Genomic DNA, 14,579 nt, shown 5'->3' with positions numbered 1-14,579 from the left:
TAGGGGAGATAGGGGGAAGAGCATGGAGCTTCCATGCCTTCCCTTGGTGCGCTAGCTTCCAGGAGCCTCCAAGTGTTCAGCTATTCAGAAGCTCTCTGAATCCGCTCCTTTTGGGTTTTTGTGGAGGCTTCATTACATAGGCACAGTCAACAACTGTGTAGAAATATGATTGGACAAAAATGGTATGACCTAACAGCACTAATAGACCCAGTGGGGAAACCCAGCAAGGCCTGTGTGTTCAAGTTCTTCTGCCTGTCTGTGCCGCATTCCTTCTTTCAGGGTCTGGGGCAAGCTCCCTTCTAAAGTGAACGTCTTATGACGCACAGTCAGACAGGCTGTGGAAGATTAGAGTTCTGCCTTGGCTTAGTGGAAAGCAGGGCAGGAAAAGGTCAGCAAGAGAGAAGAGATTCTGCTTTCTGAGGTTTAATATGCCCCAGCATTATAACAAAAGACTGTAGTAAGGCCAGGCACAGTGGCTCACCTCTGTAATCCCATCACTTTGGGAGGCCGAGGTGCACGGATCACTTGAGGCCAGGAGTTCGAGACCAGCCTGGCCAACATAGTGAAATCCTGTCTCTACTTATATAAAATTAAATTTAATATTTAAAAAAATGTAATGAGAGCTATGGGACTTATAAACCAGGAACCGTGGATGAAAACCAATATATATCATATTACTCTTAGTTCAGTTATGCCCTATCTTATGTTTAGAATTGTTCATACGTCTTGTCTCATCTCCAGCCCCTCTATCTGTAGTCCTTCAGTCTCTTACCCTTCTTATCTGTCTTTCACACTGCTGCTAGTGTTGACTTGCTAAAATTCATGTCTGATCGTGTGGTTTCTCTAAAGTTCTTCATGGTTTCCCCTGTGTATAGGTGAGTATGTAAGTTTCTTAGTGTGGCACATGAGCCCCTCCCCTTCATGATCTGGCCTATGTCGACCTCTGTAGCTACTCTCTAGTCCTTTACCTCTTACATAAGCTACCCAAGCAGGTTTTACTATGATGCTTTTGTGCTCTTGCACATACTTTTTTGTGTGTGTGACTGTATTGACTTTTTACCTCATAGTTTAGCCCAATTAATTTATCCTAATTCTTCAGTATTTTGCTAAAACATTCCCTCTATTAAGTGCTCACAGACTTCTTGCCATCCAGCTTGCTTACTTCGCTCAGGTTTATCAAATACATTGTATATACCTCTCCTGTGATGTGTATCATACCATACTGTCCTTCTTGTTTGTGTCCCTCACCCTCACTGCCTTAGGAACAGGAACCATATCTTATTCATTACCCTAGCACCTGGCTTTGTGCCTGGTACATGCTAAGTGTGCAGTAAATGATTATCAAATAAATTAATAGATGACTCGAAAACTAGCTTTGGATACTAGATAAATGGTGATCCTGTAAACTGAGATAGGAAAAGTAGGAGGACAAGTACTTTTGGGGCAAATATTTATTTAGTTCAGGTCTTGTTGAATTTTTGCTCTTTTACAACATCGAGGAAGACATGTATCATTTATTTCTTACGCACTTGTTATTTATTCATATAATTAACCCAACAAGAGTTTTTTTAGATATGAACAAGATTATTCTAAAATTTACATGAAAAGGCAATGAAAAAGAAGAATAAGGTGTGAAAAATCAATCTACCCAGTTTCAAAACTTATTATGTAGTTATAGCAATCAAGACTGTGTGGTACAGGCATAGATATAGACGCAGATCAGTGGGACAGAACAGAGAACTCTGAAATAGATCCACATAAATATGCCTAATTTTTGTCAAAAGCACAAAATAATTCAACAGAGGTAGATAACTTTTTCAGCAGTTGGTACTGGAGCAGTTAGACATCCATACACTGTCCCATCCCCCCCCCCATAAAGGAATCTCAACCTATGTCTCATACCCTATGCATACACAAATTAAAATGGATCACAGACTGAAATATAAAAATATTAAACTATAAAACTTTAGGGAAAAGTAGAAGAAAATTTTGGGGAGGTAGGGTTAGGTGTATATTTCTTTGACTTGCCACCAAAAGAATACTTCTTAAAGGAAGAAATTGATAAGTTAAACTTCATGAAAATTAAATATTTTTGCTCTGTTACAGACCCTGTTAAAAAGATGAAAAGATAAACTACAGAGGGGAGAAAATATTTGCCGACAACACAACTGACAAATAACTAGTATCTGTAATATATAAAGAACTCTTAAAACTCAACAGTATGAAAGCAGTCCAGTTAGAAAATGGACAAAAGACATAGTCATTTCACTGAAGAGGATTACACATATAGCAAACGAGAACATAAAAAATGTTCAGCATCATTACCCATTAGGGAGATGCAAATTAAAGCAACAAGATACTACCATACATCTATCAGAATAGCTAAAATAAAAACACTGACAACACCAAATGCTGGCAACGATGTCAAGAAACTCATACATTGTTGGTAGAAATGTACAATGGTACAGCCACTCTGGAAAACAATTTGACAGTTTCTTTAAAAACCAAGTACGTGACTACTGTATGATCCAACTATTGTACTCTTTGACATTTAGCCCAAAGAAATGAAGGCTGTTCATTTTATGAAAACCTGTACATGTGTGTTTGTAGCAACTTTATTCATAGTCACCAAAACGTAGAAACAGGCCAAATGTTCTTCAGTGGGTGAATGGTTAAACAAACTGTGGCACATCTGTTATCATAGACTACTATGATAAAAAGGAAGGAACTGTTGACACATTTAACACTCTGGACGAATCTCCAGAAAATGGTGCTGAGAACAAAGAGTTAATCCCCGTATCATATCATTTATATAACATTCTTGAAATGGCAAAATTATTGAAGTAGAAAACAGACTATGGGTTGCTAGGGGTTAGGGAGGGATGGCTACAAAAGGGCAACATGAGAGATACTTTTGGTGATGGAATATTCTGTATCTTGACTGTATCAATGTCGGTATCTTGATTGTGATATTGTATTCTAGTTCTGTGAGATGTTCCCATTCATGGAAACTGGGTAAAGGATATATGGGATTTTTTTTTTCTGTAATATTTATTGTAACTACATGTGGAACCACAATTATCTCAAAATAAAAATTTAATTAAAAAAATCGAACACCTATTGTGACACATTTTCTTTTTTTTTGAGGTAGATCTTGCTCAGTTGCCCAGGCTGGAGTGCAGTGAGTGATGTGATCTCGGCTTACTGCAACCTGTGCCTCCTGGGCTCAAGTGATTGTTCTGCCTCGGCCTCCCGAGTAGCTGGGATTACAGGCATGCGCCACCACGCCCAGCTAATTTTTGTATTTTTAGTAGAGACGGGGTTTCATCATGTTGGCCCGCTGGTCTTGAACTCCTGACCTCAGGTGATCTGCTCTCCTAGGCCTCTCAAAGTGCTGGGATTACAGCTGTGAGCCACCGCGCCTGGTCTAATGTGACGTATTTTGCTAACCATTGAGTATGCAATGTTGAGCAAAAATTGAGTGTCAGACCTCATGACACGTTCTACAATGGAAGACAGATATTAAATAATCACAGAAATAAATTTAATATTCAGCTGTGGTAAGTGCTGTAAAAGAAAGCTATAAGAACTAATCATGAGAAAATTTGATCCAGATAGTAAGTGGTCAGGGAGACTTTCCTTACTAACTGCGTGACTTTGGTCAAGTTATTTACATGCTTTGTGCCTCAGTCCCTCATTTTTAGTGGGGAGAATAATAGCATTTATACTTTAAGGTTGTCATGTATTTAATATGAATATTAAATGAATGAATTTGTAAAGGGCTTAAGATATTGCCTAGCATATAGTAAGCTCTGGTTAGGAGTTTGTTAAATAAAGGGATACTTGATACAAGACCTGAAAAATGAGGAGAGTTAATTCTTTTTTATTTTTATAATTTCAACTTTAATTTTAGATGTGCAGGTTTGTTACATGGGTATATAGCATGATGCTGAGGTTTGGGGTACAGTCGTACCCATTACCCAGGAAGTGGGTATAGTACTCAACAGGTTTTCAGCCCTTGCTTCCTTCCTACATTTCCCGCTCTAGTAGTCCTCCGTGACTATTGTTGCCATCTATATGTCTGTGAGTACCCAGTGTTTAGCTCCCACATAAAATGAGAACATGCAGTATTTGGTTTTCTGTTACTAGGTTAATTCACTTAGGATAATGACCTGCAGCAGCATCCCCGTTGCTGCAAAGGGTGTGATTTTATTCTTTTTATGGCTGTGTTGTGTTCCATGGTATATATGTACTATCTTTTCTTTTCTTTTGTTTTCCTTTCCTTTTTTTTTTTTGAGACAGAGTCTTGTTCTGTCGTCCAGATTGGAGTGCAGTGGCCTGGATCTTGGCTCACTGCAAACTCTGCCTTCCAGGTTCAAGCAATTCTCCTGTCTCAGCCTCCTGAGTAGCTGGAATTACAGGTGCCTGCCATCACGCCTGGCTAATTTTTGTATTTTTAGTAGAGACAGGGTTTTACCATGTTGGCCAGGTTGGTCTTGAACTCCTGACCTCAGGTGATTTGCCTGCCTCCGGCCTCCCAAAGTGTTGGGATTACAGGCGTGAGCCACCGCACCCAGCCTGTACCATACTTTCTTTATCCGGTCCACTGTTGATGAGCACCTAGGTTGATTCGATGTTTTTGCTATTGTGAGTAGTACTGTGATGAACATATAAGCACATCTATCTTTTATGGATAACAATTTATTTTCTTTTGGGTATATACCCAGTAATGGCATTGCTGGGTCAAATGGTATTCCTGTTTTAAGTTCTTTGATAAATCTCCAAACTGCTTTCCACAGGAGCTGAGCTAATTTACATTCCCACTGACAGTGTATAAGCATTCCATAGCCTTGCCAGCATCTGTTGTTTTTGGCTTTTTAATAATAACCATTCTGACTGGTGTGAGATGGTGTCTCATTGTGGTTTTGATTTCCATTTCTCTAATGATTAGATACGCTTGTTGGCCAGTTGTATATCTTATTTTGAGAAGTATCTGTTCATGTCCTTGCCCACTTTTTAATGATGTTGTTTGTTTTTTGCTTGTTGAGTTGTTTGCTTCTTGTAGATTGTGGATATTATACCTTTGTCAGATGTTAGCTAGATTAACAAAGAGAAAGAGAGAAGATCCAAATCACCACACAATGAGAAACAACAAAGGTGACATTACAACCAATCCCATGGAAATACAAAAGATCCTCAGAGGCTATTATGAACACCTCTGTAAACATGAACTAGAAAATCCAGAGGAAATGGATAAATTCTGGAAACAACCTCCCAAAATTAAATCAGGATGAAATTGAAATCCTGAACAGACCAGTATCGAGTTCCAAAATGGAATTGGTAATAAAAAAACCTACCAACCAGAAAAGCCCTGGACCAGATGTGTTCATAGCTGAATTCTATCAGATGTACAAATAAAGCTGGTACCAATTCTACTGAAACGACTCCAAAAAATGAGGAGGGACTCCTCCTTAACTCATTCCAGCTTCACCCTGATACCAAACCTGGCAAAGACACAACAAAAAAGGGAAACTACAGGTCAATATCCCTGATGAACATAGATGTAAAAATCTTCAACAAAATATTGAGAGAGTAAGTTGGTGATGAGGAGAGGGTATGATCCAGGCAGAGGGAGCGACAGAGGCCTTGGGGTAGGAGTCAGGAAAGAGCTTGGTAGGGCTGAGAGACTGAAAGAAGATCAGTGAGTCTAGAGTACTCCAGGAAGTACATACTGCTCAAAGTAAGATATACAACTGGCCAATAAGTATATGAAAAGATGCTCAACATCACTAATCATTAGAGAAATAAAAATCAAAACCACAATGAGACACCATCTCACACCAGTCAGAACGGCTATTATTAAAAGAAGCTGGGGAACTAGCAGGGGCTGGGCTGCATAGAACTTTTTCTGCTATATTAAAGAGTTTGTCTCTTAAGGGTAGTAGAAAATGATTGAAAGATGTTACCATGGAGTGGAGAGAGATGACGATCAAACTTACTTTTTGGAAAAAAAAACTGCTGGTTGCAGTGTCATCAGATTCGAAGGAAGCAAGATAATTGCACGTAGATAGTATAGGAATTTATTAGGTAAACAAGGCCTTATTCCTGGCAGTTTTCATAGGTTATCTCTAATTATCATTATTATTATTGTTGTTGTTGTTGTTGTTTGTTTGAGACAGTTTCACTCTGTTGCCCAGCCTGGAGCGCAGGGGCACAATGTCAGCTCGTTGCAACCGCCGCCTCCCTGGCTCAAGTGATTTTCATGCCTCAGCCTCCTTAGTAGCTGGGGTTACAGGCAGCTGCCATCACGACCGGTTAATTTTTTATTTTTAATAGAGGTAGGGTTCAGCATCATGGCCAGGTGGGTCTTGAGCTCTTGACCTCGAGCGATCCACCTGCCTCAGCCTCCTAAAGTGCTGGAACTATAGGCATGCGTCACCACACCCAGCTTATGTCTAATTTTTATAATTTCGTAAGAACATATTTACAAGCTACTGCACTTCTATTACAATGTTTTAAAATGACTTTTTTTGGCAGTTAAAACGGAAAAGGTGACTTTGCATTATTATTTGTTTAAATATGTAAAATTTCGGCTGCTGTGTTAGAGTCTAAATAGCTTTTTGTGCCCAAACCTGGAAATTGGGTTTAGAACCTAAAAATATTCAACACTGGTGTTCAGATTTTTTTTGTTATATGTTCTTTACGCTGCTATAGAAATTTGAATATTTTATAGCGGTGCTGTTCAATAAAAGTGTTAGTGCCGCAAATGCAAGCCACGTATGTAATTTTTAATTTTTTAGTAGCCACATTAAAAAGGTAAAAAGAAAGTGGTGAGATTCATTTTAAATATATTTTATTTAACCCAGTAGATCTAAAATATTTCAACATGTAATCTGTATAAAATTTCTAGTCAAGTATTTGACATCCTTTTTAAATACTGAGTCTTGGAAATCTGGTAGGTATTTTACATTTAGAGCACATTTCAGTTTAGACCAGCCATGTTTCAATGGCTCAACAGCTATATGTAGCTGCTGGCTGCTGCATCAGTCAGCACAGCTCTATAGGTTTCTGGGTTAATTAGCGGAATAGGTTTTTGTTTTTTTTTTAATCTTAAGTTATCACATTTATAGAAATGAAACCCATGCAGGTCTGAGTTTAATTGGTTTATTTGGAGCAGAGTTGCGTGCTCATGTTATAAAGAATGATCTCCAAGCTAGGTGTCTCAAAGGTGTTATGAAATTAATTTTTTTTTTGACAGAAATAGTTAAAATTACCTGTTACCACTTAGGATTTTTGAGAGATTTTTAGGGATAAAATGAAGGAGATATATTGGAATTTGCTGATTGAAGTCTTAACACATAAAAAGGTTTAATGATTTTAGAGAGATTTCTCAGTGCTGTGTAGCCTCTAGCTAATGTTCACTAAATGTTATCACACGTATTAAGCCCTTCTATTCTGTAAAGAAATAAAAACACAGTGTCTGTGTTCTTCACAAAATCTTAGCATACATGCTTTGCTACATCAAAATTAAATGATTCTTAAACTATTAATGTTTATGTTTTTAAAAGCCTTTTGGTTATTTTCTCAAAAGCCACATAATATTTAATTTGTTTGCCTCTATGGAACTGCAGATTTCTTAGTATGAACAGCTACTTTCATACATTCCTTTTGTTTCAATTAATATACTCTAACAAATCTCAGTATAATATGCCATCTTTGGTAGCAGTAACTATAAAACATTCATAAAGTTGCAAAGCAGCAGGTATTTACATTTTTCTTTTTTAATTTATTTGCTAGGTTTGGTTATTCCCCTAAGAACAGTTTAATACTCTTGGAGACAGGATTTTTTTTAATTGAAAACTGAATATATTTCTCTTTTTGACATCATGAATTGAATAGTTTGACATTTGTTGTTCTCACACTGTGCCAGTCATTATGCCAGATGTGGAGAGTAGAGGCATGCTCTCAAGGAGCTCTCAAAACTTCACCTTTTTCAAAGTGATACTTTAAGTGAGGAAATTTATATAATCTGTTTAAAAGATATTTATTGTCAGTAATAGTCTAGTTTTCTAAAACTTCATAAATACCTTTTTGTGATTAAAGCTCTTTGAGGTTATTTTTCCATTTGCAGGAGGAAAATTTACTGAGTATAAGACATTGTCTTAAAACACTCCCAAGTCTTCAGTATTAGAATTCACTACTAGAATTCAGCACTGGAATTGAACTGTGCTTACTTTAGTCTTCATCTGTCATTTTCTGTGTGTACTTACTAGGCCATATCTGATAAGTCTTGTTTTACAAGGCTTACTGGTTTGACTGCTTTTATGACTGCATCTTTCAAGTCCCACACATGCAGCTTAAAAGTCTGTTGCTAATGTCCCCATACTTACGTTGAACTCTTATTTTGGTGTTGAGTAAGTAAGTGGATGTATTTAAAACTCAAACTAGTTAGGAGTAATATAGATTTAAGAATATTGAGAGTAAGAACAATGAAAACATACCCTTTTTTGGTTTGTTGCCTGTTACTGTTTTATCAGTGGCTAATGTTTGACCGTAGGCTCTGAAGATTTAAATATTAAAATGATGAAAGGAGAATGAAATAAATATGTTTATTTTTAAAATCAGGTTGTACTTACACCTGATAAAATCCTCAAAAGGGGCAGTCTGTTTTTCAAACCTGGTACTTCAGCCGTCTTGTTCCCTACCCTGTGGGCAACTTACTTGGAAATCTCTCCTGAGACAATCTATACATACACAAGCAAAAATGTAAATATACTTCACATTTTTCAACTTAACAATTGGAGATCTACCTGAAGATCTAATCTTCATTCTTTTTTACAGCTGTGTAATGAGAATAAAATTATTACCTCACCCCAAAATATTTAATACAGGTAACTATTGTTACAGTGAATGCATTTAATTTTTTTAGCACATAGATCGTAACTTTCCTTTTGTGATGTTAAACCGAATGATTTTTATTGTATGTTTGAAAAACATTAAGACTTTTTCCCTTTTTTTCCCTCCAACAGATAATCAGACAGCTAAATGGAGTCTGAGCAGCTGTTCCATAGAGGCTACTATAGAAACAGCTACAACAGTATAACAAGTGCAAGCAGTGATGAGGAACTTTTAGATGGAGCAGGTGTGATTATGGACTTTCAAACATCTGAAGATGACAACTTATTAGATGGTGACACTGCAGTTGGTAAGTTCAGCATGACAGCCTAATGTTTGTATTCGTGAATATCCACTAATAATATGTACACTTTTATTGAGGTTGAAGTTTTCAGAAACTTAAAAAATTTGAGGTCAAATTTACATAACATAAACTTAACCATTGTAAAGTGTATAATTGAGTGGCATTTAGCACATTCACAATGTTGTGCAACTACCATTTCTATCTAGTTCCAAACATTCTCATCACCCCAAAAGAAGCTACTACATTTAAGGGTAAGCTTTTAAATATAATGTAATACAGAGAAGTGTACATCATCAAATCATAGTGTGGAAATTGATGAATTTCTGCGAAGTGAACATTTATTATATAACTCCTCAATCAAGAAATAAAACATTACCAGTAGTTTCAGAATCCATCCTTGTTCCACCTTCAGTTTCAATATTATTTTTATTTCTATCTAGATTAGTTTTGTAAGCATTTAAACTTTATATACATGGAATTCATACTGTATACTCTTTCATGTCTGTGGCTTTTACTTACGTTTTGAAATTGTCTATATTGTTGTGTATAGCAATAGTTAACTTATTTTCATTGTTAGTGTAATGTCCCATTGTGTAAACACACTTCAATTTATTTAGTTATTCTACATTGATATTTCATTATTTGGTTGGTTTTTTTTTTTTTTTTTTTCCCGAGATTTTGGCTATTGCTAACAGTGCCACTGTGAATTTTCATGTGCATGTGTTTCATGTGTGTGTACACAGTTCTGTATGATATATATCACAGAATGGAATGCTTGGATCATAGAATATGTATATCTCAGTGTTATCAGATACTGTCAGAGAGACTTCCTTTTCTTTTTTTTATTTGTCAATTACCCTATTCAAAGATATTACCAAAGTGGATATAGCATGTACATTTCTACTAGCAGTGTGTGAGAGTTCTAGTTACTCCACATCTTCACCTATACATGATACCAGTTGTTAAAAATTTGACTATTCTAGTGTGGTTGCAGTAGTCTCTCATTTTGGTTCCATTTATGTTTGCTTGATGATTTATGAGTTTAAATGCCTTTGTGTGTGTTTATCGGCTTTTTAGACTGCTTCTTTTAAAGCACCTATTCAGTCCTTTTCCCTGTTTTATAGGAGTTCATGATGCATTCTGATTATGAATCATTTTTCAGCTACATTTTCAGTATTGCTGTTATCTCTCTCATTCTGTCGTATGTTTTTTTACTCTCTTAAAGGAATCTTATGGTGAAGATATCATCAATTCTAATGAAATCCAACTAATCCTTTTCTTTATTCTAAGCCGGTCTCAGTCGCGTATGCCTGCAATCCCAGCACTTTGGAAGGCTGAGGCAGGAGGATTACTTGAGGCCAGGAGTTTGAGACCAACCTGGGCAACAACGCGAGACTCTGTCTCTACAATAAAAATGCAAAAGAAAAAAAAATTAGCTTTGATTGCACCACTGCACTCCTGCTAGGCACCAGAGCAAAACCCCGTCTCAAAAAACAAACAAACACCACCACCAACAACAACAAAAAAAACTTTTTTCTTTTCCTTTCTTCTTAGTGTTTTTTTGTGTTCTGTTTAACAAGTCTTCCCATACTTCAACGTCACAAAGATATTCTCCTGTTTTGTTCTGGAAGTTTTATTTTTGTGTCATTCACATTTATATTTATCTACCTGCAGTTAATTTTTTAAATATGATGTGGGTTAAGAGTTCAGATTCATTTTTTTCCCATATGAAAAACTGGTTGGCCCCGCACCATTTATTGGAAAAAACTTTCCTTTTTTCAATGTACTACAGTGACATCTTTGTCATGTATCAAGTGACTATATTTTTGTAGATCTTTTTCTACATTTTCTACTGTGTTACATTGAAATATTTGTCTTATTTTATCCATATGCCAATGCCCAGCATATATATGAGTTTTGTTTTTTAAATTTGCTTTTGTCTTTTATTGGTTTATAGTCTGTTTGCATTTAACATAATCACCAATATGTTTGGTTTCAGACCATCCTCTATTTGTTTTCTGTTTGTCACGTCTGTTCTTTCCTCTCTCGTTATTTCTATTACCTTCAATACCTTGTTATATCTTATTTTTTGTTCAGTAGGCTACCCTAGAGATTATTACATGTATCCTTGATTTATTAGTTCTAGGCATTAGTACTTTTACCACTTTATGGAAAATGCGGGGACTTCAGAATACTTTACCTCTTTTTACCCCTTTCTGCTTCCTCACCATTTTCTCAACAGGAAATAGCTCAAGAATAAAAATGGTTGAGACTATTGGGTTTTACCTTCTTTTGTTTCACTTCTTTTCAGAATATTGACACTTCAAGTTCTAGCTCCCTTGGATATTTACTGGTTTAAAATACAGTATTTTGCTGTTATTGGTCATTTGCTCTCTTCATCACAGATTTTTTTTTTCTAATTTTAATGACAAAATTATAAACAAGAAAAATACATATATTCATCATTTGAAACATTAGGTGAAATTAATAGCATACCCATTTTTTCTGTGTTTAAATAGCTCTTTAGCCGTTTATGTGAGGCAGAAAATTAACTCCAGGAAGTAGGAAGACATAGGATGAGCTGACTCCTTCCATCTTCCCATTGCCGTCAAGTGCTGGTGATGTCTTTACTCATGGTATTCAATAGGAGAGAGTGCTAAGCAGTAAGGATGGGGCAAGGGCACAAAAAGGATCTACTTATGTTGCTCTTTTATCAGGGAGGATAATTTTTCTAGAACCTTATCAATAGACTTCCTTTTGTGTCACCAGCCATAATTGGGTCACGTGCCCACCCCAAGATCGATAACTGGCTAAGGGGAATGAGATTACTGATTGGTTAGGACAATTATGATTCCTTCTCTGAAATTAGGCACTTTAACATGCAAATAAGAGGAAGGCCCAATTAGCAAGTATAAAGTTGGAATGATTATAGCGTAGGCAACCATTGGTGTTTTCTTTTCTTGTTTTAGAGACAGTCTCGCTCTTTTGCCTAGTCTGGAGTGCGGTGGCACGATGATGGCTAACTACAGCCTTTACCTCCTGGGCTCAAGGAGGCTGCGCCTCAGCCTTCTGAGTAGGACCACAGTTGCACACCACCAGACCCAGCTAATTTTTAAAATTTTTTGTAGCGGTGGGGTCTCACTATGTTGCCCAGGCTGGTTTTGAACTTTTAGGCTCGAATGATCCTCTTGCCTTGGCCTCCCAAAGTGCTGGGATTACAGGCATGAGCCACTGTACCCAGTGTATTGGTAGTTTATATAAAGATTCTGTCCTCAAAGTTAGTGTAGTTGAAGGTATAAGTTGTGGAGTAACAGTCAAAAATAACTGTGTGAGTTTTAAATTCGGTGGTACAGATTCCAAATGTTACATCTCACCAAATAAAGATATCATTTTGATATCCCTTTAGAATTGGGAAGGTTGTTGTAGAGGGAAGATAATGCATGAACATCCAGCAATAGGGATAAGTATTATATATGTGAAACCGTGAATGTCCTTTTTGAAGACAGTGAATATTCTTTCTTTCAACATAGCTGATATTCAGTGAATATTCTTTCTTTCAACATAGCTGATATTCTCCTGTTAACAGTAGCAGGAAGGGGATTGTCTTGGAAGAAGTTGGAGCCTCACATTAGGTCTCCCACTATGGGTTAAAGCAGGTATCAGAGGAAAAAGATATGTTAGACTCTGTACCCCCAACATAAGCAGCATTCTTTTATGTTCATGTTCAAATGAGATGTCAGTAACATTTCTACTAGTATTAATGAAAAGCTGTAGCTCTAGAACTCAAATATGACATCTGGATTAGGATTTAGCTTGTCAGAGATAAACTGCTTTGGAATCTGCTGACTTCAGTAGATATCTGTTGCATAGCTCTTGCTTTGAAAGTAACTGTGTACTTAATAATCTCAAAAATGTAATCAGTCTGCTCAGAGTGAGTGCTAAACAATCTAGAGTACACTGTGATTAAAAAATAGAAGTTATTCCGAATAATGATGACTAGTGGTATCAGTCAGAAATTTAAGCTAGCAGAAAGCTGAAAAATTAGGCCTGAAATGTGTTTATATTAGGTATATCTAATTTGAATGAGTCAGTTTGGTCAGTAATTCAGATTCCATGGAAAATGCAAAAATTTTTTATCGCAAGTGACAGGAAAGGAGAGCCAAGATTTTGTTGCCAGCATTGTATTCATTAAAGAGAACCATATGGCTCTTGACTCACTGAAAATGGAGCACATGACTGTTCATGAGTGCAGCTTTACAATTATTCTTATAATAGTACTATCTTCACTTGAAGTAAGAGAAGTTATTGAGATTGACTTATGGGGTAAAAACTGTAATCAGCCACATGTTTAAGCAAATTAACTTTCAGTAGTTAATTTATGTTGATAACGTGAATATGCTAGTAAGTTTAAAATTTAGGCCCCTGTATCCTTTTTTATCACATCTGAGATGTTTACTTGACAACATCGGGGCCTCTCCCAGGTTTCTGATTATGTATAGACTGAGAGGGAGATGTGAGAGGAGTAAGAGTTGAGAGGGCTCACTCCTAAGTGTTTTATTTGCTATCTATACATAACTTTAAAAACTAAAAATAAAAACAGCCTTGGAAGCCAGGTGCCTGCAGTCCCAGCTGCTTGGGAGGCTGAGGCAAGAGGATTGCTTGAGCCCAGGTATTCAAGGCCGTCGGGTGCTATGATCGCACCTGTAAATAGCCCTTGCACTCTGGCCTAGGCAACATAGTGAAACCCGGTCTCTAAAAATAATAATAATAATAAAACCTTTGGAAATACTAAAATGCAAATGTGAGGTTTTCTGATTTATTGGAAATCTTGGGGCATGTGGTGACTGGGAATGGAATCCAGAGAAATCCATAGATTATTGTATTCTGCTTCCCATATATGTAACATTCTGAGCTTCAGAACTCCGAAACCACATAGTAGACGAGGCTCAGAGGTGGATTGTCCTAGTCAAGGTGTTGTGATCCTACCCTGCTAAAACTTAAGCTACCTTCTGAGCTATTACAAGAGATTCCAGTATTTTCATTCAAATATCTATTGTTAGATTGAGCTTTATTCATCTCATATTCTTCTGGGTGGTATATTCATAACTACTACCTACACAAGACATTTCAAAAGAAGAAGCTTGGCAAAGTAGATGCAGAGTGATAATGCCAGAAGCTGAGTGGCCATCTCTTAGTGTCAAGACACCTCTTAGAGTGAGGGTACATAACACAAATACAGGGTCCAGCCCTTCCTCCTGTGAATGCAGAAACATGGCATCAGCATGAAACTAGCTGTCTCTAAGAGGCGGATTCATATTAACTAGGGTTTTAGATCTCATTAGGTAAAACCATAATACAAATTTACTTATGGTGAGAAATA

General features: G+C 36.8%; 1 protein-coding gene across 5 annotated transcripts in view; it reads left to right on the top strand.

Annotated features, from left to right (window-relative positions):
- Window positions 1-14,579, top strand: part of CLCN3 (chloride voltage-gated channel 3) — a 108,558-nt gene that overhangs the window by 13,883 nt on the left and 80,096 nt on the right. For all 5 annotated transcript variants that reach the window (XM_021938938.2, XM_021938941.2, XM_021938937.2 and 2 more), the window contains exon 2: window positions 9,030-9,205. In XM_021938938.2, coding sequence (XP_021794630.1) covers window positions 9,046-9,205 — 160 coding nt within the window. In that variant the 5' untranslated portion in view covers window positions 9,030-9,045. The remainder of the gene's footprint in view (window positions 1-9,029; window positions 9,206-14,579) is intronic.

The sequence above is a fragment of the Papio anubis genome, chromosome 3 (genome assembly GCF_008728515.1).
Source record: "Papio anubis isolate 15944 chromosome 3, Panubis1.0, whole genome shotgun sequence".
Taxonomy (NCBI): domain Eukaryota; kingdom Metazoa; phylum Chordata; class Mammalia; order Primates; family Cercopithecidae; genus Papio; species Papio anubis.
This window is presented reverse-complemented; position numbering and strand designations above follow the sequence as displayed.